Source organism: Microtus pennsylvanicus, chromosome 10 (assembly GCF_037038515.1).
Source record: "Microtus pennsylvanicus isolate mMicPen1 chromosome 10, mMicPen1.hap1, whole genome shotgun sequence".
Classification (NCBI taxonomy): Eukaryota; Metazoa; Chordata; class Mammalia; order Rodentia; family Cricetidae; genus Microtus; species Microtus pennsylvanicus.
In genome coordinates, this window is record NC_134588.1 from 99471763 (window position 1) to 99497289 (window position 25527).

Sequence of the window (25527 nt, forward strand, 5' to 3'; positions counted from 1 at the left end):
AAGCGATTCACTAATAGGCCTGCTTAGGAAGCATGAAGTTACATAGAAATAACTAGCTGAAGGCCCCTGCCTCAAGGTTACTAGAACATAGCTGTAAAGCCCGTCCAGACATGTTCCTCCTAGACAGAGAGCAGTACAGAGAGGGATAAGTTGGAACTTAGGTGTGTTGAAGCTGTGCTTTTAAACTTGCTCATCAGCGGCCCCTCCTCTCATTAGAAGAGAGCAAACATTTGACAAACTGCCTTGAAGGAATGACCTTGAGAACTGCCCAAGTCTTGTTAAAGGCAAACTGCCCAAGTCTTGTTAAAGGCAGTGTAACCAAGTTCTTCAGCCCTGTGATTAGCAATTGCCAAAAAAAAAAAAAAACAAAACAAAACAAAATAAAACAAAAACACATTGCCGCATAGAGGTAACCAAAAGTCTTCATTTTCTGCCTCTGCAACATTTGCTTCATTGCTCAAAAATTCTTGTGGGGTAAGACCTTCCCGGCCGCCTGCAGATGGAAGCTTGGGTAGAGTCACATCACAACATTCTACATACAAGGTGGCCATTTTGTTTCCAGGCTGAATTCCCCGAGCATTAGCCGGGCTCCCGATGCACAGTTGAAAAGGAGTCTCTGAGTGCTGGTTGGATTTCTCGTTGGGTTGGGTAAATTTCCTTTTTAAGACTATGGGTACAAGGAGAGGAGTGACTTGGCCAGGACTTGTTTCCTGTAGGCCAGAGACTCCAGCTGCCAGTGGGCTGCTCCCTGGCACCTGCCCCATGAACTCCTGGCTTTCACATTTTCCTGTAAGAAAAATGTCAACAATGACAGAGCAAAAGGCATTCTTTTTTTTTTTTCTTCCTTTCCGAGACAGGATTTCTCTGTGTAGCTTTGGCTATCTTGGAACTCACTCTGTAGATCAGGCTGGTCTTGAACTCACAAAGATCCGCCTTCCTTTGCCTCCTGAGTGCTGGGATTAAAGGCTTGCACCACCACGGTCCTGCTGAAAGCCATGTTTCTTGTTTCTGCTGTGTTTTGTTTTTTTCACATGAACCCGTGAGATTCTTCTGTGTGATCGTTTGGTGGTAGCTGTCACTGAAGACTGCCACACCCTAGGCTCACACACGGCCACCCAGCCTCACACAGAAGTGCTTCTTCAAGGGGTCAGCACAGTGACTATGCACCCCATCTCAGAGCGAGGCCTCTGACCCTTCACCACAGTCAAGAATCATTTGTAAAAACCAGCCTCTGCCATGTGTCTTTTAGTTTCTTTTGTTTGCTTTGCTTTGCTTTAATTGCTGTGGCTGTGGCTACAATCCACATTCTTAACCACACTAGGCCAGAACTCTCCCTCTGTTTCTCCATTTCCACATTCCTTATTCTGCCTCTTTAAAACATCCATTTGTTCCAGCCTCTTTGACTGTGAGCATGGTTTATGATTCGTGTGTTCCCAGTGCTGGGCTCTGTTGTTTTAAATAAACAGTAGCCTTCAGACTTTGCTTTTTGTAATTGTTCTGAGAGGAACTCTGACTATGACCCCAGGAGGTCACCGACCCTTGAGCTCCAGCCATCTTCCTGCCTCAGTTTCCCTAGGACCCAGAACAGCAGGCATGGACCACATGTTCGGTTTAATTTAGGCCAACAATCCTGAAATTGTGTATAGAAAAGTTGGAAGCCAATGAGAAGATAGGTAAAGCCACCTCACTCCCACTGTGTCATGAAAACCATGACCTATCCTGGGGAAATGAGCATGGTGACTTTGACACAGCCCTGGATAGGTCCCTGGGGCACATTCTGAGGCCTGGGACCTCTGAGGAGCCTTTGGCTCCTACTAGGAAGGCTTTCTGCCCACCTAGATCCCTGGGAGATGAGGGATTACCCACTGTATGGACCTGACAGCAGGGCCTGGGTCTGAGTGGAGCTGGCTGGGCTCCTTGCTCAGTCTCTCTAGAGGGCTGTCCTTCCGGTGTGTGAAGGGGAGCAACAGGTCAAAGGTTCTGGGAGACAGAGTCCAGTTGTTGATAAAGCATTAGGAAGCCCATCTTTGGCCCCCATATCATCTCTGTGTATTTCCAACAGCTTTATTGAAACAGAAAGCACATACCCTTCAAATGTCTAATCCAGCTGGAGTAGATTCATGCCATGTGTAGCCACTATACGGTGGCTGGTTCCTCCATGTTCCACCCTCCCCTGGGCCCAATGCAACCACTTCTCGAATTTCTGTGGCTACTCATGGCCTATTAAAGTTCAGAAAATCGGGTTATGTGTTAATCCCCATTTGTTGCCTGTTTTTTTTTCCCTCAGAGAGAAAAAGAACTTGGTTTCTGCAGACCAATAGGAGGAAGGCTCAGCCCAGACTGTGGCTGGAACATGAACCGTGTCCTCGGGACAGTGGCAGAGGGTTCATAAGACGCAATGCATGTAGGAGCAGTGGATGACAGAAGATAGAGGGGACCAGATGGGCGCAGGGCCACTCCAGGCAGTGGAAGTGTAGGCAGGAAAACACCCTGTCTGTGTGTCCGGCTCTTCCTGGGTGTTGGTAGAGGCCCCAGGGTACCGCTATAGAGAGTCCCTTAAAGCTGATAGTCAGGCCTGTGGGTGCCCTTCCTGAATACACGAGTGTGCAGAGGGTCAGCACTAGGGTTTCTGCCGCACTGTGGCCTGGTATTGGGCACCTGCTTCCTGGCGTGTATGGGAACTCACACGTGGAAACTGATTATGTCTGGACAGTGACCTTCCCAACATCCCCAAGCCCTGAAGTCCACCTGTTTCTTCCCTCACACCCACCCACCACTAGGCACCTCACCGCTGCCACACAGATTCAGCCCCCTCCATGGCCAGCTCCTCTCGGCTCAGACTCCCCACCTCACCTCAGATGCCGCTGCAGCTTTCAAGATCGACACAATTCCCATTAACTAGAACCACAGGCAAATTTAGCCCTCACTCCAGCCAGCTTTTGGAGCCACGCACTGTGATCACAGACGTGAACTTTCCCACACATTTCCCTCCTCAGTTCTGTGTGAATCAGAGTCTCTGGGACAAAGTTTCTGGGGAGCCTTACAGTACCAGAAGCAGGCTTTGCCGGTCTTGCCAGGGGCAGCATGGGGGATCCTGGGAAGTGACCATGCTCAGCCTGTCTGGCTCAGGATTTCCTTTCCTCACACTCAGTGCTTGTCCCCAGGAGACACGTCTTTGATAATTATCAGTCAGGTGGCAAGACCAGCATTCCTTGAATTAAAACAGACCGGAGTGGGCACAGACAGGCCTGTCCAACTTTAGTGGATTAAGAAAAAAAATGTTGAAGGAAAGAAAGGAAGAAAGAAAAAAAGAAAGAAGAAAAGAAAGAAAGGAGGGAAGGAGGAAAGAAAGGGAGGAAGGAAGGGAAGAGAGGGAGGGAAGGGAAGGGAAGGAAGGAAGGAAGGAAAGAAGGAAGGAAGGAAGGGAAGAATAGATTGTTGCACAGGTTTATTTCTTGTTTCCTTTTTTAAATCGAAAGCCACCTCCTCCCTGACAGAAACCTTACTCTCTGAGAAGGTGCACAGTATCCTCTGGATCCTCTTGTCATGGAAGGTAGGGTAGGTGTAGGGACTGTGGGGGACACAGGGAGTAAGTGCCCTGGCAGAGCGGGCAGGTGCATGCAGTTCCCCCAGCCTGAGGCTCAAACCATAACAGATCCTGTTATGTCCTGTCCTGTGCCTGTCCCGGCTCCTGTCGCCGTCCCTAGCACCCTGCACCACAGGGGGCACAGACAGTTGCTGTTTTTTGGACCCAGCTGAGGAGGTCCTGGAAGAAATGAGCAAATTTTGCATGACATTATCAGGAAAGCAGCAAGGAGGGGCAGCAGGAAAGATGACCGACTTGTCCAAGGAACTTGACAATCATCCCCCTACCTGACTGCAGCAGGGAGCGACCAAAACACCGCTGTTGCTTTTCCTGGGGACAGCAGTGCCTGATTTCCTCTTCTGGGCAGGGTTATCCCGGTGTGCCCCTGACTGTCCACAAGGACTCAGGCTCCTGATTCCTCGTCAAGCTGCAGACCTGCGGAGCTCTGCACACATCCCAAGCCCTTGGGAGGGGCAGGGCAGATCGAGTGTGAGCGTCTACCCACTCTCTTTTGTACACTTGCACAGCCCAATGACTCAGCTGATCTGTGTGTATCCAGGGCAGTTATGACTCTGGACTTCAGACAGCAAACTGAACTTCAATGACCCGGAGGACGGGTGCCAAGAGATCACCGCTGGCCCTCCATCTAAAGGAAGGGACTCAGGGACCTAGGGTGCAGGCTTCTTTCTTGGTGGAGTTTGGGTTATGTGTGGGGAAATGGCAACCTGAAAACGTTATATTGAAACTTCAGAAACAATTCACAATTGAAAACCGCGTGCCACTCTAGGTGGCGTGATAACAGCTCCCACTGTCCCACTCCGTCCCGCCTGCTTCCTAAGCCATGCCTTAGTCTGCTGCATCAAAACTGGACGCTCGAGGTGCCTGTTAGTTACTCAGTGGTCTCAGCTGTCACTGCGACTGTCACAGTATGGCAGAGCTGTGTCCTGATTTCATTTCATAACAGTTCCGAGGTTCAGGTCCAGTGATACCGGCAACGCCGTACAGAATACAGGCTGCGGCTACCATTCGCCTGGATTATTAGTTATTCTTGTTGGTCTCTCCCTGGGTCTAATTGCAAACAGCTTTCTCACGAGTGTGTATTCATTGGATAAACACATGCATTCTAATACTCTCCTCATTTTTCGGCTGCCACCAGGTGAAGTTTCTTGGGACATAATATCTTCCAATAAGCTCAAGTGAAGTTAGAGCGGGGAACAAAGTAACAGATCTTATTTGAATTGTTCTCTTACACTCTGTTTAAGATAAGGCTATTAGTACTTTGTTCAAGGAAAGGACCTTGAGACTCCTGATCTCCGACTACAAGGCAGGTTTGACTACACCAGCCTCCACTCCTTATTTTATAGCAGGTAATAAATGCTATTCTAGATTAGCTCAGTGTAGCAGCCCGCATGGACCTTCTGTAGGTTGGATCTTGAGGGTGTGATACTCGATGGTGCCTACAGATTCATGAAGAAGACACAAGTCAGGGAACTGAATATATAGCTCGGGAAACAACAGCAGAAACTGACACGGGAGGGTGTCAAATTGCAGTTCTGTGCTGCAGAGCTAAGTGACGACCTCAGAATGGGAGGAAGCTTTCTGCTGATGCTTCATGCAGCGGAAGATTAATATGTAGAACACACAAATAATGAAAAACAGAAGAACAAAAGATCCAGTTTATAAATGGGCCAATACTTTTAATGGGCGTGTCTCAAAGGAACAAATGGCCAATAGACAAGGAAAAATGCCCAATGTCCTTTGCCGTTAAGGAATGCATTGCCATCCAGTAAAAATGGCTGCTATTGAAATATCTAAAAGTAACCAGTCCAAGTGAGGGCATGGGGAACAAGGAATCTGTATACACGGTTGGTAGGAACGTGAATTTATGCAGCCACTGTGGAAATCAGTATGGAGGTTCCTTAAGAAACTTAAGTTAGAACCACCATAGGACCCAGCCACAGTATCAGTTATAAGCTTGGAAGAATATAAGTCAAAATATCACAGAGAGACCCTGCACATCCATGTTGATTGCTGAGTTATCTACAAGGCATAGAAACCAGCAACAGACGAGTGGGTAAAAGGAACGTGCACACACAAAGGGGCTTTTCCTAGGCTATAAAGATGAGCGTCTTTGCAGGCAAACGGTACAAGTTGAGGCCATCACAGTAAGCAACCGGTGCCTCAGTCCACTAAGCCATGTTGTTGGTCGTGACACAGGAAGACAAGTGTTCTAGCTGCTTTTCTGTTGCTCTGATGAAACACCATGGCCAAGCCACTTACCGAAGACTTTATTGAACTTATGGTCCCAGAGGGGTAGGAATTCATCACGGCGGGGTAGCATGGCCGCAGTGGTGGGCTCGTGGCAGGAGCAGGACATTGGGCTCTCACATTCAACTGTGAGCGGGAAGCAGCTGGGTGAGGCCTTGAGCTCTCAAATGCCCTCAGGAACATATTTCCCCAGCAAAGCCTCCAGACAGCGCCACCACCTGGAAACCCATTAAGTGTTCAAATGTCTGAGATTATGGGGGAGGTTTCTCACACAAACTTGCATAAGTATTAAGTGTTTTCTTTTATATGAGAAAACTAGGGAGGAGGGGAAAAAAGGATGGTAAAAAATAGAATCTACTAGGGAAAGGCACCAGGAGAAGAGAGAAGCATGGGCGTGGCCAGCTGTGGTAGCGTACACCTTCAATCCCAGCATCTGGGAGGCAGAGGCAGACAGGTCTCTATGAATTCGAGGCCAGTCTGGGCTTCCTAATGAGATGCAATTTAAAGAAAAGTTTGGGAGTGAGAGACTTGCAGTGGTAGGTGTGATGGCTAATCAATTATCAATCAGATGAGCCCTAAAGTCACCTGAAGATGGGTGAGCCTCGGGGCATGCCTGGGGGGGATTGTCATGAGGAAGGTTAAGAGAGGTGGGAAGAGCTACCCACTGTGTGCAGTACCATTCCCTGGGGTGGGGGTCACAACCACAGGAGCACACTCTTCTCTCTCTGCATCCTGATTGTAGGGGCAATGTCACCTTACATTCTTGCCGCTGTGACTTTTCTGTCACAACGGACCATGGAACCATGGGTCAAAATCAATGCTCCCTTCTCCATACATTGCGCTGTTAGGGCATTTTAACAGGTAACAGGAAAAGCAACGAGACGGAAGGAAGAGTAAAGAGCCGTAGAGACATGCATAGAAACCCAATAAAGCCATTGGAGAAAAGGACAAGGCACCCACTGCCGCCCAGCTCCCGGTCTGACCCCAGCAGCCATTTACAGTCTTAAGCCTAACACTACCTGTGGTGGTTTGAATATAATTGGGCCCCATAAATTCATAGTGACTGGCACTATGAGGAGGTGTGGCTTTGTTGAAGTAGCTATGGCCTTGTTGGAGGAAGTGTGTCACTGAGGAGGCAGACTCTGAGGTCTCATATATCCTCAGGCCATGCCTAGGGCTTCAGATCCCTTCCTGCTGCCTGCAGATCAAGATGTAGGACTCTCAGCTCTGTCACCAACACCTTGACTGCCTGTATGCCCCATGTCTCGTCATGATGACAATGGGATAAACCTCTGAAGCTGGAAGCCAGCCCAGTTAAAAGTTTCCTTTCATAAAAGTTGCTGTGGTCATAGTGCCTCTTCACAGCAATAGAAACCTTGGCTAAGACACTATCTTGATGGGCAGGGCAGGACACTTCCTACCAAAGGCCAGACCGTTGGCCAAGAGGAGGTAGGTTGCATTTTTTACCCCAAAGGAAAGGCTGATAGAAGCCAGGCCATGGGTCAGGACCGGATGCTGAACAGTCAGAGTCAGGAAGGCGGTCTGTCTGCATGGCCCTGCCCACAGGCCCTCCCCACCACGCAAAGAAACTGGGAAGCGCATCCCCCAGGGTGGCAGTAGCTTTATTATTGCAATCTGTAGAAAGTGGGGTCTTTACTGGGAGCCATTTTTCCCACCCAGGAGTTCTAGTTTTAACTTGAGGAACCCCATTACCAATTTCCATAATAGGTGCACCCCTGTAACATTCCCAATGCCTCCTCGTATCCTCCCTGGCATTGGCTGTCATATTTGGGACTTTGTAGATGGAAGTTTCTGTCCCGCCCAGTCCCACAACCATTCAGTCCCAAAGAGACACACAGAGGCTTATTTTAATTATAAACTGTTTGGCTTATTAGCTCAGGCTTATTATTAACTAGCTCTTACAACTTAAATTAACCCATAATTCTTATCTATGTTTAGTCATGTGGCTTGGTACCTTTTCCCAATAAGGCATTCTCATCTTGCTTTCTCTGTGTCTGATTGGTGACTGCAGACTAAGCCCTGTGTCTCTGTCTCCTCCCATTTTATATTCCCCTTTAGTGCTGGAATTAAAGGCCTGTGATTCCCTAGTACTGGGGTTAAAGGTGTGTGACACCACTGCCTGGCCTCTACCAACTTAGTTTTACCCTCTGATCTTCAGGCAAGCTTTATTTATTAAAACATAAATAAAATATCACTATAGAATATTTCTTTTCTGTGTATTTTTCAGGTCATTTGTTTTCCCTCTTTTGAGCTGCTCATTTCCCGTCCATTAGCTGGATGACTTTTTGCAGGGGTCGGGGGTTGTGTGGGGCATGTCATTTCTGGAGCTCAGTATAGATCACCCTCCTGTCAGATGTGTAGTTCTGTGGGCTGCCCCCTCACTCTGTTGATGGTTTTCTTTGCTGCACAGAAGGTTTTGATGTCCTTGGTTTGATGTAATTGGTTTGTGAATTCTTTAGATTTCCTGGCATCTTTAGATCCTTCCCAGAAAGTCCCTGTCTGTGGGGTCTATATCGAATCTGAGTTGTTTCCTTGATATTTCTCTCCAGCAGTTTCAGAGACTCAGGTGTTAATGAAGGTCTTTGGTCCACTTTGATTGGATTTTTGCACAGGGTGAGAGATGTGGTGTTAGTCTTCTTCTACACTCGAACATCCGGTTCTCTCGTCACCATTTGCTGATGCTTTCTATCAACGCGTTTTTTTGACACCTTGAGATTAGGTGGCTGTCATTGTATAGTTTTATATCCAGGTCCTCTCCTGCTTTCCATTGGTCCATGTGTCTATATTTGTGTCAGTATCATGATGTTTCTGTCACTATAGCTCTTTAATGTAATTTGAGGCCAGGTACTGTGGTATTTCCAGTATTGTTCTTTCTGCTTAGGACTACTTTGGCTATTTGGGACTGTTTGATCCAAATACATTTTTTGAAGTAATCTTTCTTTAATGATTTGTGAAGCATATTGTTGGAATTTGGATAGGTACTGAGTTTAATCTATAGACCACTTTCACTAACATAGACATTTCCACAATATTAACTATGTATTCATGAGCATTGGACACCTTTCCTTTTTCTAGCATCTTCTAGTTCCTTCTTCAGTGTTGTAAAGCTCTCTCTGTAGAGGTCTTTCACCCCCTTTACTACATAGATTCCTTTTTTAAAATTAGCTTAAAAATTTTATTCTTTTACGCCTATGGTGTTTGCCTGCATGTATGTCTGTATACAAAATGCATGCCCGGTGCCTGCCGAGGCCAGAACAAGCACTGGATCCCCTGGAAATGGAGTTATGGATGGTTGAGTCATCATGTGGACGCTGGGAATCTGAACCTCTGGAAGAGCAGCCAGTGCTCCTAACTGCTGAGCCATCTCTCCAGCCCTAGTATTTTACTTTTTAAAAGTTATTGTGAGTGGATTCTGATTTCTTTCATATAAAGCTACTGGCTTGATAGTGCTTTTGGCTACTAGTGACTTGATAAGGTGCTTTTGCCCCCCATACTTTGCTGAAAGTGTTTATCAGCTAACTGTCTTCCACAGGGTCTTTAATTATTTTTTTGGGGGGGCTAATAAGAGTTTTGCTCACATGTATGTATGGCTATGTAGCACATGTGTGCCTGGTGTTCACAGAGACCAGAAGAGAGCGTCAGATCCCCAGGAACTAGAGTTACAGATGATTGTGAGCCACCATGTGGGTGCTGGGGATGGAACCCTGTCCCTGGGAAGAGCAGCCAGTGTTCTTAACTGCTGAGCCATCTCGCCAGCTCCCTTGAGGGTCTTTTAAGCATAGGCTCATGCATTCTAGCAATAGGTATGGTGTAGTCTCCTTTCACATTTGCATCTCCTTCTTTTAGAAATAAACTTAAGTTTCCGTGCATGCACACGTCATTCTCGGGAGATAGTTCTGTCCTGTGAGTCCCGTTCCCACGCGTCCGCTCTGTGTTAGCTCCCTGCCCCTTCCCTGCCAGGCTCAGCATAGTTAACCAGGTCAGTGGTCAGTGCTTAGGACCAGGTGCCAATATTTCACTTAGTGATGCCCTGGTAGGCAAGGGAGATCATGTGGCATTCTGAATGCCCAAGAGGGACTTGGAAGCAATTCCCTCAGGTGAAAAGTGAATGTTCTTAATGTATGAGTAAAGAAAAAGATACCACATGCTGAGACCCTGGAGGATCAATCTTTGATCCATCAACTTATGGAGAAGGAAAAGAAAATTCCTGTCATATTTCCTGTGGCCTCACACACCATCCCAGTTCCAGACAGTGTTCAGTAGTGATGGTTTTAAGGCTTCAGGGCAGTTTTCATGTATTGGCTGGGAATCTTGGAAGGCCTCCCCTATAGATAAACCGGGAGCTTTTTAGGATGGATGCCAACCCCCTGGGCTGTAATGCTCTCCTCACCTGCCCAGGCTCAGACCCACTGCCTGGAGGAGTGCAGGAGGCTCTGGATGGGTGAAGCTTTGCTATTCATGGGCGCATGTGAGCTCCTCTGATAGCCACAAGGCAAACACACGCCTCTGAATTCAGCAACCGCTTGAGGCATCTGCTCCAAAGGAATAAGATGCCAGGATCCCTTTCCTTCCTGAGTCTCCTCTTCTCTAGCCTCCAGATGTTGCTTTGCGGGAGGCTGGGGGTCGGAGTCTCAGACAGCAGAGCAGTGATGGATGCTACCCTAATGGCCAAGGACAGGAGAGTGGCCCTGGCCTTTCCAGCTGATACCACTGTGAGGTCAGGAATTCTTAGAATAGTCTGTCCTTGGACAGTCTCTCCTGATAAGATCCCCAGGGACTGTCATTACTCAAGGACACCTGAGGTCCTTCCAACAGCAAGAGAATAGGCCAGATGTGTGCTGGAGATCCCTCGTTCACAGCCTATGCCGGGAGGAGGCATTGCTGACACACTCCTGTCTCCACAGACAGTCTGGCTTCCCAAATGAAGTGGGAACCTTCTAGAATACAGTATCAGGAAGACATGTGTCCTCTGAGGAGTGGGGGAAACATCTCTGTTGCTATCCTGAAGCAGTGAGGCCTGACATGAACTCCAGATGGGTTCCAGAGCCCAGGTGCAAACCCATGTAGGGACTCCCAGTGGGGAGGGGTGGGGACCAGGAAGGCCCCTGCTGTTGCTGATGTTTATGGTAGGGGTCTCCTAGAAACTGTACACACACCTCAACTGTCATGCTGGGTTTTTGTGTTACATTACCTGGGACTCTGGCTGGATCAGGGCAGAGGTTCTGGATCGCCACAGAAAGCACAGACAATGAGAATTATCAATAAAGTTCCCACTGGGCCAGCTGGTAAGACCCCATCTCAGCGTCTGCTTTGGGGGAGGGGGCTGTGCCATAGGGCTCATGGGGAAGGATATGAAGACAGAATGGGAGTTGGAGAGTGGGGTGCCCAGTTTGGGTGTTGGGCATGTGTCAATCTGAAGTTGCGCCCGCAGAAGGTCAGGCAGCCGTTTCCCCAGCTGGGTCTTGGAGCTGGACGGCTACTTTCGACAAAGAGCATCCTTCCTGTGGTTCATTGGGGGATGCCTGAAGGACAGGATCATGACAGGAGGAGATTTTTCAGGGAAGAGGAGGAAGCAGTGCTGTAGCAGCACAGAGCCAAACCTGGGTGATCCTTCCCTCTACCTCAGAGGACCATGGGACCAACACAGCTCTGCAGATCTCACCGAGCTCACCTAGCGGGGCCTGGGGTATTCAGATCTTCTCACAGATAGCCGCCAGCCGCACTATTTCTGTTCCTAGGGGATGGGAACTGTGAGCGGCTCAAGGGGTGCTTGTAGTCTTCTGGGGTCTGCCTGGTGCAGCGTGGCCTGGACTACTTACTGGTGGCATCTAACTGCATCTCTGCCACAGTCAGCATGGCCCAGAAGGACCCTCCATGATGGGGTTCATGCACCTGGCAACTCTCTTTTGGAAGGAAAGCCCCATGTGGGTGTCTAAGAAACACATGGAATTTGGTCCAGACACTCTTAGAAATAAAACCATTTATCATCAAAGCTTAACCCTGGTGTGCAGTGGGGTGATGCATATGGGGTGGTGAGAGGGGACTCTGGGTGGGGGTTAAGTGTGGACCCCCAGGGTGGTCAGAGGACAGAAAGCAAATATTCATTAGAACGGGGTCATCTCTCCTCAGTGTGCCTCCAGGGGAACCAGGGCTGCTGCTAAAGCCATGGTTGGAAGCTAGGGTCATCACTGCAGCTCAGCTAGGGACACGAACTTGCGGATGTCCTGGGCCAGAAGCTTGGGCTCTTCAAAGGCAGCAAAGTGGCCCCCACGCTCCATGTAGGAGTAGGAGATGAGCTTGGGGTACTTGACCTTCACCCACTTTTCTGGAGCATGCATTATCTCAGAAGGGAAGGCAGAATAGCCGGTGGGCACAAAGACCTTCATCCTGCAGGGAAGAGGGATAAGGGTGAGGCAGAGATGCTATGTTCTCCTGTTTCCAGAGGGGACACCTATGGCCTGGGGAGAGTTCGGCTCGATCATGGAGCCATCAAAGGCTTACACTACCCCCCCTTTATAGTTCCTGCTTTTCACTTACTAAAGACGCGCTCTGCCTGGGAGGACCATGTGACAGGTCATGTGAGCCTCTAAATACCCACTTTGTGAGTCTGTTTCCTTGCTGTCACCTGAGCGTCTCAATGTAGACCTTGCAAACCCCAATACCTCTGTCCCAGCAGAGCAGGATCCAGAGAACATCAGGATCCCAAGAATATCTGCTGTCTTTCTTATCGCACCATCTTGCCTTCTTTGAATTAAAGGCCAAGTGGTTACCAGCCCCAGCCCCAGAGTCCCCTCTCCCTGCTCAGTCAGCTTACTTCTCATGCCTATGGGCCATGATGCCCTGACCCATGTTCTCCTTGTAGAAGCGCTGGGAGGAGACAATGGTTCCTGTTGTCCAGTAGATCATGATGTTGGTCAGCAGATCTTCCAGGGAGAACTTCCTGGGAAAGTACACAGGATGCCCAGGTCAGTGAAAGCTATAGCTGTTAAGAACAAAGGGGCTGCCCCTTCAGGCTGGAAACATCGGGTAAGGCTAGCTTGGGAGTGCAGGGAAGGGCTGAGGAATTACAGTTGCCACTCATGGCTGTGACCTTCCACAGCTCCAGCGATCCCTGGCAGCTGTCTGCCTTGTAGAAGGGCCTCTGTGCTGATGGCCCACTGCAGAGCACTGCCATCCCTTTTGTGACACCTGCTGACCCCACTGATTCAGCCCTGTGGTCTTCTGAGCCTTAACTGTGACTAAGCTATAGCCCCAAGTGGCCTCCCAACCCTGCTGACCCCATTCGATCCCAGTTGCTGACTCCTCCAAGGGTCCCAATTGGATGTGTCCTGATGGGCCACACGTCTATCACAGCCCCACCTGCCTGGTCACCCTTTTTGAGAACATCTTAGTCTGGCAGATGCTAGTGCCCACTGTGTCTGGGCCCGGCATTTCCAGGTTTTTCTGGCCTAGAATTGTGATCTGCCAGTGTTGGTCCCTGAATCACCCATCCGCCTCCTTGGCCGTGTCAGCTTTCTCTCCTTCCTAGGCTAGCCACACTATCTGTCCCGTTACCCCTAGACCCCTTCTTCCAGCTGCCCTCCCTGCTCCTCCAACTCCACTCCCACTCCACCTTCAACTCTATTCTCAGCTCTGCTTCCTGAACTGCTCTTACTGCTCAGGTCTGTAGAGTGAGGCTCTTATCGGCCTCTGTCCTTTCTGTCTGTCTGTCCCATCCCTCTGTCCTTTTCTTTCCCTCCTCTGTAGGGATGTTCCAGCTGCCATCCACATTTTCTGTGACATCTAGCCCAGGACAATCAGACCACATGGGTCTGTCTCTTCCATATGATATTTTACCCTAGCTCTGCCTCTGTGAATCCGGGCTCTGAATGGACACCCCTGCTTGGATGTCTTGCAGCCTGTGCCTCGATGTGACCATGCCACAAAGAGCACGGCATCAATGCTAAGCTCCGTGTCACGCAGCACTGTGTCGGAGGGACACACAAACACACCCTCACATGTATGTGTTCTCACAGCTCTGCCTCTCCCCACTGGTTCCCACAGAACCCACAGGCCACATAGGTGCCGTGAGAGAAGGTTCAGTTATCCCGCGATGAAGGGTGTTTGCGACTTTGGGGACTTCCTGGCACACATATCTTGTCTCCCCACCAACTGGAAGGCTGAACAAGTCACCAGACCTTGCTGGCCTCTACTTCCCCATCCCCATAAGGACAACACTGGCCATGGAGTAGGAGGTGCAGCGAGTCAAGGGCTGAAGATGGTTGCTGGCTTCCCCTGTGGAGCGCCTTGGGGCGGGGACGGAATGGCAGGCAGAAAGAGGCTGAGCTTGGGGACTGGGTCCTTGCAGCAGGGCCGTGGGGCCTCACCTCTCCAGGCCTCCGTCCTCCAGGTCACGGTATTCTGACTTGGTCCAGGTGGAGAACTTTTCTAAGATGTAGGCAGCCAGGCCCACGGGCGAGTCGTTCAGAGCACAGCCTGGGTGGGGAGGAGCAAGGAAGGGATTTGAGCCTGACCCCAAAGAGTATGACTCCAGGACGGAGGTGTGTGGGTGCCACAGAGCGGCAGCAGGCCCAGCATTGCACCCCACTTCTGGAGCCCTGGCCTGAGTAGCCTCGTATAACAAAGGGAGATCATACTGGGAAAAAGGAGCCAGAATCCAGAGTCCATGCAGTGTGGCTCCAATCACCAGAAGGATGAGTACTGGAAACAGCACCCTAGGACACCTAGTTAGAGGAGTGTGGGGGACCCATTCAGGTCCCGAAAGAGGCCATCACCTGTGTCGGACCCACAGGGCCTGCATTTACAACATGTGTAAGGGACAAGGTTGCCAGCTCTTCTGGAGAGTGCAGCTGGAAGGCGAGAGAGCTCAAGACTGACTTCTTGTGCGTGCATGCGCGCGTGTGCACGTGTGTGTGTGTGTGTGTGTGTGTGTTTTGCATTTTAAATCATATGATGAGCATCTGTTTCACAACTGAAAAGGAATCCTGACTTTGGACAGGGCTAATGTGATCAGAGGCTGTCCTTGGTGTGGGTATGGGACTGCCTGGGGAACTGTGGGAGGCTCTGAAGTGAGCAAAATGATTCCCAGGTGTCCTCTGAATGGACTCGAGGAACATCCAGAGGACACCTCACAGGCCTTGGCTCTTCTAAGGCAGGGGTTCTCAACCTGTGGGATGTGACTCTCTTGGGGGTTGAATGACCCTTTCATAGGGGTCACATATTAGATAGCTAAATATCAGATATTTACATTACAATTCAGAACTGTAGCAAAATTACAGTTATGAAGTAGCAATGAAAATAATTTTATGGTGGGGGGGTCATCACAACATGAGGAACTGTATTAAGGGTCACAACATTAGGAAGGTTGAGAAACACTATTCTAGGGTGGGGGGTCCCACCTTCCCTTGTCTTTTAGCTACTTTACAGCTAAAAGAAAAACCAGGAAAATACAAATGGTTCTGGTCTCTCAAGAAGAAATACATACCCCCCCCCCCTCCACGCAATTGTGTTTCTATACTGGGGATTGCACCCAGGGACTTCACAGTTGCAAGGCAAATGCTCTCCCACTGAGCTGCCTCACGGACATGTTTACTGTGTTCACTCTGAGATCAGGTCTCAGACTAAGCCACCCAGGAGGCCTTGTCTTGGGGTAGCCTCCAGAGCAGCTGGGATTACAGGCTTGCAAGCATCACTAGGCCTGACTACTTGTGGGTGTTACTGAGCTCTGTATCCATTAGAAAACAAGTTTGTATTTAATACCTTTGAACAAACGACTGTTTATTTGATCATCCTATCATTTTTCTTATTAATTAAATTTTTTGTTTATTTTCCTCTCTTTTCCTCCTCTTCTTTTTTGAGTCAAGAGTCTTGCTATATAGCCCAGGATGGCTTGGAACTCACTGTGTGGACTAGGTACCTAAAACTTGTGGGGGTCCCCTGGCTCTACCTCCCATGCCTGGGATTATAGCTGTACTGAGTGGCAGGTGGCTTAGCAAGCACGTGCGGTGTCCTGAGTTTAATTCTCAGCATGGAAAGCAGAGTCCTGTGTACCTTGTTAGGGCTCTCTTGCTGTAAGCTGTGTTCTCAGGGTCAGTGGGATTCCCTCTGGGTCCCCCTGCCCTGGTGTGCTTACCCACGGTGTCTGGCTTGGTGGCCTGGATGTGTAGGTAGCCACTCTCCCTCATGATGCTGTTGAAAACCTTCTCCTTGAAGGGGTACAGCAGCTCGATATCCCTCTCAGTGTAGCCAAGAAATCTCCCGAAGCTCTGGCCCAGAATAGGGGTCAGGGTGTAGATGCTTCTTGAAATGAAAGCCAAGTTCAAGTGCAGGCCTTTCACGTGGCTGTGGGCAGAGGAATGGGCACAGGTGAGCTTGACTGCTATGTGAGAGGAGATGGGGGCGGAAGGGACAGGCCACGAGATTGAAGAGCCAGTGTCCAATGGCACCTGTCCGTTGGGGGCATCCACTGAGTTGAGATGAGTGGCTGGAGAGGAGGGAATTGTTCTAGAGTATTCTGGTCAGGCCTGTTCTAGATCTTGTCCAGCATGATCTAATACAGGCCTCTTTGTCTGCTTTAGACAGCCACCACAGTTACCCCAAGGAGAGGATGGGGTCAACATGCCCTCTCTCACCCGATGAGGGAAGATTTGTTTCCTCAGCCCCAGGCCCACAACATCTGGGCCTGTGGGGATCTGGCTAAGGGGTGCTCCAATGTCTCGGACACTGCTAGTGGGGTCCTCGGGTCAACAGCCCGTGTCCTGTGTGGATTCCACCCACACAGAGATCCTGGAGAGACTGTACCATGCCTGATTGTTACATCAACTCACTTGGGAACCATCTGGGCCATGTTGGTGCAGATGAGGGACCCCCAGTCCCCGCCTTGAATGTAGAATTTCTGGAAGCCCAGCCGCAACATCAGCTTGTAGAAGATCCTGGCGGTGGCCACCGAATTGAAGCCTGAGTGAAAAGGGAACAGACAGGGTGTATTGCACAGCCTGGGGAATCATCTGAAATAGCTGGACTTTGGGGACAGACAGGGTGTTCTGCACAGCCTGGGGTATCGTTGGCGATAGCTGGACTTTGGGCTTTGAATGAGTTTTAAGGTACAGCAGCAATAGTGGCAGCTGACAAATAACAATCATCAAATCAGAAGTTTCCAACAGACTGTAAAGATGAGCGGAGGCGCCTGCCCAAGGAAGCAAGCAATAAGGAGACCTTCCCGACATGCCGCAGAAATCAAGAGGGAAGTTGAGGCATCAGCTAGAATCCCCATGGAGAGTTTTCTCTCCATGGACGAGCTTCCCACTATGGGCACTTTTATGAGATGGGACAAACACAGCAGCACCCAAACTCTGCCTTCTAGCCGCCCTCCAGGATGCAACGCTCTTAACACTCTGTGCTGCTTGCTGGTTTTCTTTCTTCCCATTAGAGTCAGGGGGCCCAGGACTGGGTGCCCTGAAGGACACTTTGAGATAAACATGCTTGAGTCTGAAAGAGGGGGTCAGGCTAGGGGTGTCAGCATCTTTGCTTCCAGAGCCAGCTTCACCGTGAGCGCAAACAGCACACAACTGACCAGTACGGTGAGTATTACTCAGGAAGTCATGGCTAGTGCGCAGGTGCCTGTGAAATTCTCCAGACCTTTCTTTCCCCAGCTGAGCACAAAGAGGTTCAGAGGAGATCAGAAGGAAAGAGCCTTGGTGCCCTGAGGAAGATGCAGACCACAGGGCAGTGTGCCTGGTTCTGCCACCCTTGGGGCACTGCAGGCACCGAAGTCTGTGAGCTACACAGCACAAGGTTTCGGGGAGGTGCTGCCCCTAGCAGGTACTGGTAGGAACAGACCAGTCTGGCATGTGCCACCCTCCAGCACCCTGTACCTTTCTTGCTAGATGCCTCTGAGAAGCCATAGCCAGGAATGGAGGGGCAGATGACTTCAAACACGTGCTCGTCACTCAGGCCGTGGGCCTTGGGGTCGGTCAGCAGCGGGATGATCTTGTAGAACTCATAGAAGGAGCCGGGCCAGCCGTGCACCATCAGCAAGGGCTTTGGGGTGCGGCCTGAGGGCAGCTGGGGAGGCTTCACATGGATGAAGTGGATGTCCAGCCCTGGGGAAGAGCACAGTCGGGGTGAGGGACGGAAGGGCCTGCTGCAGTGGAGGCTGAGGTCCTGGGGGTCTTGTTTCCCTGTGTGCCATTCCTGGAGAGAGTAAACACTGTGTCCTTGGTGTCCCTAAGGTTCTGATAACAGTAATAACAAGTCTCACTGTGAGCTTACAGTGAGCTCTGGCTATGTACATGTCCTCGCTGACCTCCCAGTCACATTAGAGTGTGCTCTCTGGAGGGCAGAGGTGGTCTGGAATACACTTCCAGGATTCCACAGCCCAGGACAGAGCCTGGCTTACAGCAGGCTCCATAAACACTTGTTCACCGAGAACACAGAAGGGCGGGAGAGGGCCGTATACCCAGCGACAGCGGGTTGCATTCGACAGAGCTCTGCAGTACAGTCGTGAGAAGTGACTGTCGTCCGTGTGCTCACGTAATGTACAGAAGAGCTCATAGCCATGGAATTAAATGACCATGTCCTGGCCATGGTGTAGCCCAGTTTCGCAGACAGCCTTATGCGTAGTATATTCACATACATGGGGTTATATGTATTTTAAATTTCTTTTAAAAATGGAAATTTTTACTCTTCAACAATTTCATATATTATAGATGCATGTCTATATGTAAATGATTCGTGATAGTACCCACTCCCCAGGACTCTCCTCTCATATTCTTGTCTTCTTTTCTAACTCACTGAGTCCAATTAGAGCTGTCTGCATGTGCATGGACAACCTGCCATCAGCTACAATCCCGAAGAAAAATGACTTCCCCACCAACCACCAATAGCTTCTCATCTAGGGGAATGCCATGTTGGGGTTATCAACTAGCCTGACCTACTTGCTCATGAGTGCAACAGCCATTATGTAGCTTATATTCTCAAGAACCTGCCAGATGCTGAAAATTTTGGAAGTCAAAAATGCCTTCATCGATGGTGGCGCACGCCTTTAATCCCAGCATTCGGGAGGCAGAGGCAGGCGGATCTCTGTGAGTTCGAGACCAGCCTGGTCTACAGAGCTAGTTCCAGGACAGGCTCCAAAGCCACAGAGAAACCCTGTCTTGAAAAACCAAAAAAAAAAAAAAAAAAAAAAAAACCAAAAATGCCTTCATCAGTGGCAGATCACGTGCCTAGTATACACGAGGCCTTGTGTTCAGTGTGAGCGCACTCACACACATATACACACAGAGATGCATGCACATGTACACAAACACACACAGACGAACATACATGCATACTCACACACACACGCACACACATAGATGCACACACACACACACACACACACACACATTTAATGTATCTAACTTGTCAAACACGAAAGCTCAGCCTCCTCGGTTCCCTGCAGAATAGCTTGTTTCCTCTGTGGTAATGGGCCGTGTGAGAGTTATGCCTAGACAGACTGTCACCAGCCCGGAAAAAGGACCAAATTGTGGTTTCTACAGAAGGCATATTGACTTCACATTATAGTAAAGGAGAAAAACCATGGACTAGACCCTCGGGGGCCAAGGACTTTATATAACTCTGTATGCGGAGATTTGAAGTTCTCAGGGATAAGCTCCAAAATTATACAGTGCAATCATCTAGGAGTGGGACAGCTAAGTACTTTAGTTTTATTCTTTGTGATAAATGTATTTAATTTTTCTATTATGAACAGATTTAAAATATATACATTTTCTACATGTATTGGCTGAAGCATTTCTTATTAATTATAATTTCCCAATTATAAAACTAAACTTTTTAAAGACCTATCCTATTGCAAGGCTAGGAGTGTTTTGTCTGAACGTATGTCTCTATACCACACGAATGCCTGGTGCTTGATGAGGTCAAAAGAGGGCACTTGATGTCCTGGGACCTGGGGACCCTAATTCTCTGCAAGAGTGGGAAGTGCTCTTAGCTGCTGAGCCCGGCTCTCCAGTCCCAGCACTAGACTGGGAAGTTCTCAAAATTGTTCTTTAAAGACTTTAGCCATCCACCTTGTACTGCGGGGTCTTGATCCCAGGCACTGTGTGTTCTAGGCAAATGGCCGGCCATTGAGCCATACCCCTCCCCTGCAGCCCCAGTCACCATGGCTGTAAAAGGCAGGGTGGGACCTGGAATTTATTCATCTGTCTTTCCACAACAGTCTACGCAGTCTTAGCATCTCCGCAGCCCAGTTAGTCCGCCTCTGTCAGTTTCTGTTTCAGATACCTCACTTAGGTGGAATCGTGAAGAATGCACCCTTTTGTGAAAGACACCTGTCACCCCGGACAATATAATAAATATTCTCCCTAAGGTTTATCTGCCCATGGCGTCACACTGCAGAATTTTTTTCCCTTTGAAACTGCTATCTCTGACCCAGGTTGATCCATAAGACAGGAAGACTCGAACCCTGTCCTGTCTAAGTGCCCATCCCAGGCTGAGTACAATACCTGAGATAGAGAAATACCCAGTTCATATCAGCTGCATGGACACAGAAAAGTTGAGACGGCAGAGAGATCCATGTCTGAGCTCAAGAAGCAGTGCCATTGGCTTTAAATGACAGCCTGTGTGGACTGGTACGTCAGTCTGAACAGATGGCTTTGGGAGAGTGGCTTGGATGCTCTTGGCAAAGTCATGGCTGGAGATGCCAGGTTCTGGAGAACTGATGTGGGATTCCCCTCTGTATGCTTTGGATATGATTAGCTAATTAATAAAGAAAATTGGCATGGCCTGATAGGGTAGAACAGAGCTAGGTGGGGAAGACTAAACTGAATACTGGGAGGAAGGAGGTGGAGTCAAAGAGAAGCTGTGTAGCCCTGCCGGAGACATGGCGCCAGAAATTTAGCCGGTAAGTCACAGCCATGTGGTGATACACAGATTAATAGAAATGGGTTAAATTAATATGTAAGAGTTAGCCATTAAGAAGCTAAAGCTAATGGGCCAAGCAGTGATTTAATTAATACAGTTTCTGTGTGATTATTTCGGGGCTAAGTGGCCAGAAACCAACAAGCGGCCTTCTTACAACAGAGAACAGCCTAGCAGCACACGTGAAGAGTGAAACTTGACCACAGAGTAACTCCAGACTCCACCTATAGTCCCAGATATTTGGGAGGCTGAGGCAGGAGAGTCATTTATTTATGCTCCCAAATTCAGACCAGCCTGGACCATACAGTGAAACAGCATCCTAAAACAATGGACAAAGGATTTGAACACAAATTTCTCCAAAGATCTAAAAATGACTAATATGCAAAGAAAAGATGCTTGATACCATTAATCACAGTGAATAATAAGTCTGCATCACCACAAACAAACAAAATGACAATTATTGTATATATATCCTTATATATATGTATATATATACATACACACACAATATCAATCTATACCCTGTAGCATGGCTAGTGTCACAAATTCCAGGAATTAACAAGCCTTGGGGGAGGATATGGAGAAATGGAGAAACTGGAACACCTCTGCACTCTGGAGGGCACATAAAATGTCCTGTTGCTGATAGTGATTTCTCAAAAAATTGAGTATAGAGTTTCTATCTGATTCAGTACTGCCATTTCTAGGTGACAGCCCAAACAGCTGAAGAGTCTCTTTGCTTTCTTTTGTGGTTTGAAACAGGGTCTTATGTGGATGGCCTACTTTGACCTAGAACACTTTTCCTCCTGCCTGTACCTCTAAAGCGCTGGGATTACAGGCATGCAGCACTGTGCCTGGCCATAAGCAGGGTCTTCAGGAGGTGAGCATTATTCACAACAGCCAAAGGTGTCAGCTTGGGATGGTGGAAAGCTTCTGGAAACAGCCTGCCTAACAATGAATCATCTTCATGCCATGGGACAACACACTTCTTGCCATGGAGCTACTGAACTGTGAACTTCAAGATCACCAAGGTCAGCGAATTTTATGTTACATGCATTTTACCACAATAAAAATAAATGGCTTAAAAACTTAACAGCATGGTTTAATTTTACTAAAGATTCCCTGCTTAATCAGGTGTTGGCAAATTTTTGCTTTCTATTAAGGGTATATTAATTCAGATAAAATGACCCTGGGGTCAGCCTTCCTGGAAATAAAGAGTTAACTTTGTGCTAACTCTTTATTTCAAGGCTAATCTTAGGGACAGTGTGAGGAGGGACTTGGTCATGAGGTTGAGGGCTATAGTTGGACAGGACAGTTTATCACAGGGCTGACTGTTGAGCACCCCAATGGATTGCCTAGCCCAAAACTCCAGCAGGGGCTAAGCTGATTCAGGCCATGCTCAGACCCAAGGCTTCCTTTACCGATACCGCACAAGGACCTCTAGATTCCTAACTGGACTTTACAGGTCTCTGCTTGCAAAATCATTGATCTGCCATCAAGTCTAGTGCTACACACTGATGGTTTGTTGATTCTTGGCATTATTTGCACATCCTGGCAAGATGGTGAACCACACATCTTTGTGACCTTCCACTGGATTCCAGGGTACGGCAGCATGATTGACTTGGGGGTCACTGATCTTCCTGCATCCTGGGGTACTGCAGTATGGTTGATGTTGGGTCACTCATCTCACACAGGAAGGCTTCCCCTGTGACTCACACACCCCTAGGCCCGGCTGGGCTTCTGCAAACTCACCTTCAATCTTGGTCTTGAAGTGAGGGTACTGGTTGAGGATCTCCACCTGCTTCCTCCAGTCAAACTCGTTCCTCCAGTAGGACACCACTTTCTTCAGGTAGTTGGAGTTGAAGCCATAGTGGAAGCGACTGCCCTCCAAAGGTGGGGATGCCCGGAACCTATCGATCCTGTGGTGTAAGTCCTGCAGTGAAGAAGTCAGGGTGGGTGGGCAGAGGCAGGAGAGAGCTGTGTCCACAACTCAGAGTGAACCCCGCGGCCACAGATGAATACTGTGGAGGGGCCACACAGGGCCCATGGGAGTCACTGGATCCCTGAGAGGCTTATGGGTTCTCCCTGTGGACTTCAAATTCCCTTTCTCTATTGGTGGGATGGGAGGTGCAGGGAGAGACTGGAAGACTGCTCAGGCCACACATGATCCGTTCTCCTTTCCAGCTCCCTTCCAGGCATCTTCTCATTCCTTAGGTGTGTCAACAATACTCACTCTTAACACACCAAGCCATGTATAGGTCTGGAACTGGAATACTTTGCAGGGAGTCACATATCAAGTGTTTAGGCAAGATGCAAGCTCTCTACTCTTTCCCTGAAGTTAAGAACCAGTCACAGATGGTCCCCGCATGAGCAGTGAGGCCGTGGCCACAGATGGTCCCCGCATGAGCAGCGAAGTCACACTCTAGTCAAACTTACACACAGGACTGCAGCTCAAACGCCAGACAATCATTGCATGACTTTAATTATTACTTTTCTTTTTTTTTCCCATGCTCCTTTAAAGACACCGAAGTTTACTCGCCAGTTAAAATATAAGTGGTATGCTACACCTGGCCTTGAGCCATGGTATTCCAGTCCTTGCTGCACAGTATCAAATAACCCTAACTCAGATAAAAAGGACATAGGATCCAAATACAGCAGATTCAGTTCAAAGTTCAGCATCCCAGCGGAGGGACGTGCCTGGTCCCCCATGAAGTGGCTCAGGTGTCATTATTCCCAGCAGTTTTCATGTCCCTCGGCCTCCCCCAAACAGGCTTGGAAACCTAGACTCCTTCCCCGTCTTGGCTCCATTCAGGAGGATCCTAAGAGCTCAGCTTCTACCCTCAGAAGCAAGGGCCCAGCGTGCCCCACATAGGAACCTCAGCCTCTTGCTCTTGGCTTCAGTTCAGTTCCCGGTCTCAATCCCTTCCTCCTGGGACCTTTTGTGACCTTTCGCTAGAGCCGATGACATTAATCTCTATGGATGTGTGGGTCACTCTATCTTTGGATACTCCATTTTCGCGGATGGATGCTAAATGCTGAGCTGTGTGAGGGAGGGGTCTCTGTTCTCCAGGCACCCGGTGGGGCACCTGTCACAGTAGCTGCGTAAGGACCACACAAGGAAGCAAAGGATGCGCTTTGTAAGGTGTGCCTCCTTGGGACCCCACTTGAGTCTGGCTCCTCCCTCCACCCACTGGCCCCTCCTTTCTGACTCCAACTCTACGTGAAAAGGCCAGGATCCTTAGACTTAGATTCCATCACCCGTGACCCACTGCTGGACCATTCTCAGGGCCCACCTCTGAGAGCTGGTGCAACAAGTGATTGATGTGGATTCCCCTCTGTATGCTGTGACTAGGTTTTCTTGCCACTGGTTAATGAATAAAGCTGTTTTGGCCAATGATGTAGCATAGCAAAACCAGGCAGAAAATCCAACAGAAATATATATATATATATAAAGTAGGTGAAGTCAAGGAGATACTACGTAGCTGCCAAAGGAGAAGGACCTGGAAACTTTCTGGTAAGCCACAGCCTTGTGGCAATACACAGTTTAATAGAAATGGGTTAATTCAAGATGTAAGAGCTAGCTAGAAATATGCCCGAGTCATTGGCCAAACAATGTTGTAACTAATACAGTTTCTGTGTGATTATTCAGGTCTGGGCAGCTGGGAAATGAAAGAACAATCTCTGTTTACAAGTGACAATGGACAGGCTTGGTGTAATGATATGATGGGCCCAGAAGTGGTCAACATAGTAGGCACAGTAGGGGCCGCCTACCCAAGGCTGACCTGTGGTTTCCACATGACTATATTTCCTGAACACTACTTCCCTCTGTACTTGTGACTTCCATATCTATCCCGGGCATCTGCTCACTTTCTCCCTTAAACTCTGGACCAGTGGGCATGAGGGAAGGAGGATGGAAACTTCCTTTGGTCTCTGATGAATACAGTGACATTGGGGAGCCCTCCTGGGTCTTGTGTGGGAGAGGAAAAGTAGCTAGAGATGGGGTTAGTAAGTAGGAAATACCATTTAGGAGCAAAATGCATCTGCCCTCAGGGGCTAGCATGGACAGACAAAACCTCAAGATGGCCCATTTCTTAAGTTCCATCTTCAACCAAGTCCCCACTCTGTTCTAAGGAAACCACAGCCAGTCTGCCCCTTTGGTTCCTACCCAGGCTGGGAAAGGGTGTCTCACCTTGATCTCCTCGTCTGATGTTTCCACCTTGAAAGGTCGGATGCTCTCATCTTCTTTGGCTGAGGGCTTTGACCCTGGGCCCCACCAGCCATCTCCGAGTGGTAAAGGTTCCTCCTTGTCCCGGGAGACAAACCAGTAGATGACAAGGCCCAGCACCGAGGCCAGGAGGAGTTCCAGCCACATGACTCCTGTAAGATCGAATGGGATCCATCAGCAAGAGCAGCGACCCAGCCAGAACCTCACGTCTAGCTTTGCAGAGACTAGCTACCAAAAAGGCTCTTCCCAGAGCATCCCCCAAAGTGATGATAACCTTGACTGTCAGCTTGTCCCAAAGCTAGGAGAAAACCGCCGGGCATGCCTGTGAGAGTGCTTCCGGGAAAGATGGACTGAGGCGGGAAGACCCACCCTGGATTTGGTTGGTGCCATTCCAGGTCAAGAGCCCCAGGCTGAACAGAGGGAGAAAGCGAGCTAAGCACCAGCACCCAGCTCTCTCTGCTCCCTGACTTGGCACAGTGTGACCAGCGACCTGCTCCTGCCACCATGTCTG

General features: G+C 49.1%; 2 protein-coding genes across 4 annotated transcripts in view; both read right to left on the reverse strand.

Moving 5' to 3' along the window:
- Positions 1 to 25527, reverse strand: part of LOC142859071 (epoxide hydrolase 1-like) — a 56862-nt gene that overhangs the window by 14011 nt on the left and 17324 nt on the right. The window contains exon 1 of one of the 3 annotated variants that reach the window (XM_075989332.1): positions 3507 to 3633. The exons of 1 other annotated variant lie outside the window; for it this stretch is intronic. The gene's annotated coding sequence lies outside the window, so the exon portion shown is untranslated. Of the gene's footprint in view, positions 1 to 3506; positions 3634 to 3873; positions 4088 to 25527 lie in introns of those variants that run through there. One more of the 3 variants, XM_075989330.1, reaches the window with a different exon arrangement.
- LOC142859072 (epoxide hydrolase 1) overlaps positions 11841 to 25527 on the reverse strand; it is a 31061-nt gene continuing 17374 nt past the window's right edge. The window contains exons 2-9 of the mRNA XM_075989334.1: positions 24981 to 25168; positions 22544 to 22724; positions 17749 to 17976; positions 16702 to 16831; positions 16008 to 16216; positions 14242 to 14350; positions 12690 to 12815; positions 11841 to 12262 (exon numbers count right to left, since the gene is read on the reverse strand). Of these exons, the coding sequence (XP_075845449.1) occupies positions 12061 to 12262; positions 12690 to 12815; positions 14242 to 14350; positions 16008 to 16216; positions 16702 to 16831; positions 17749 to 17976; positions 22544 to 22724; positions 24981 to 25163 (1368 nt within the window). The 5' untranslated portion in view covers positions 25164 to 25168 and the 3' untranslated portion in view covers positions 11841 to 12060. The remainder of the gene's footprint in view (positions 12263 to 12689; positions 12816 to 14241; positions 14351 to 16007; positions 16217 to 16701; positions 16832 to 17748; positions 17977 to 22543; positions 22725 to 24980; positions 25169 to 25527) is intronic.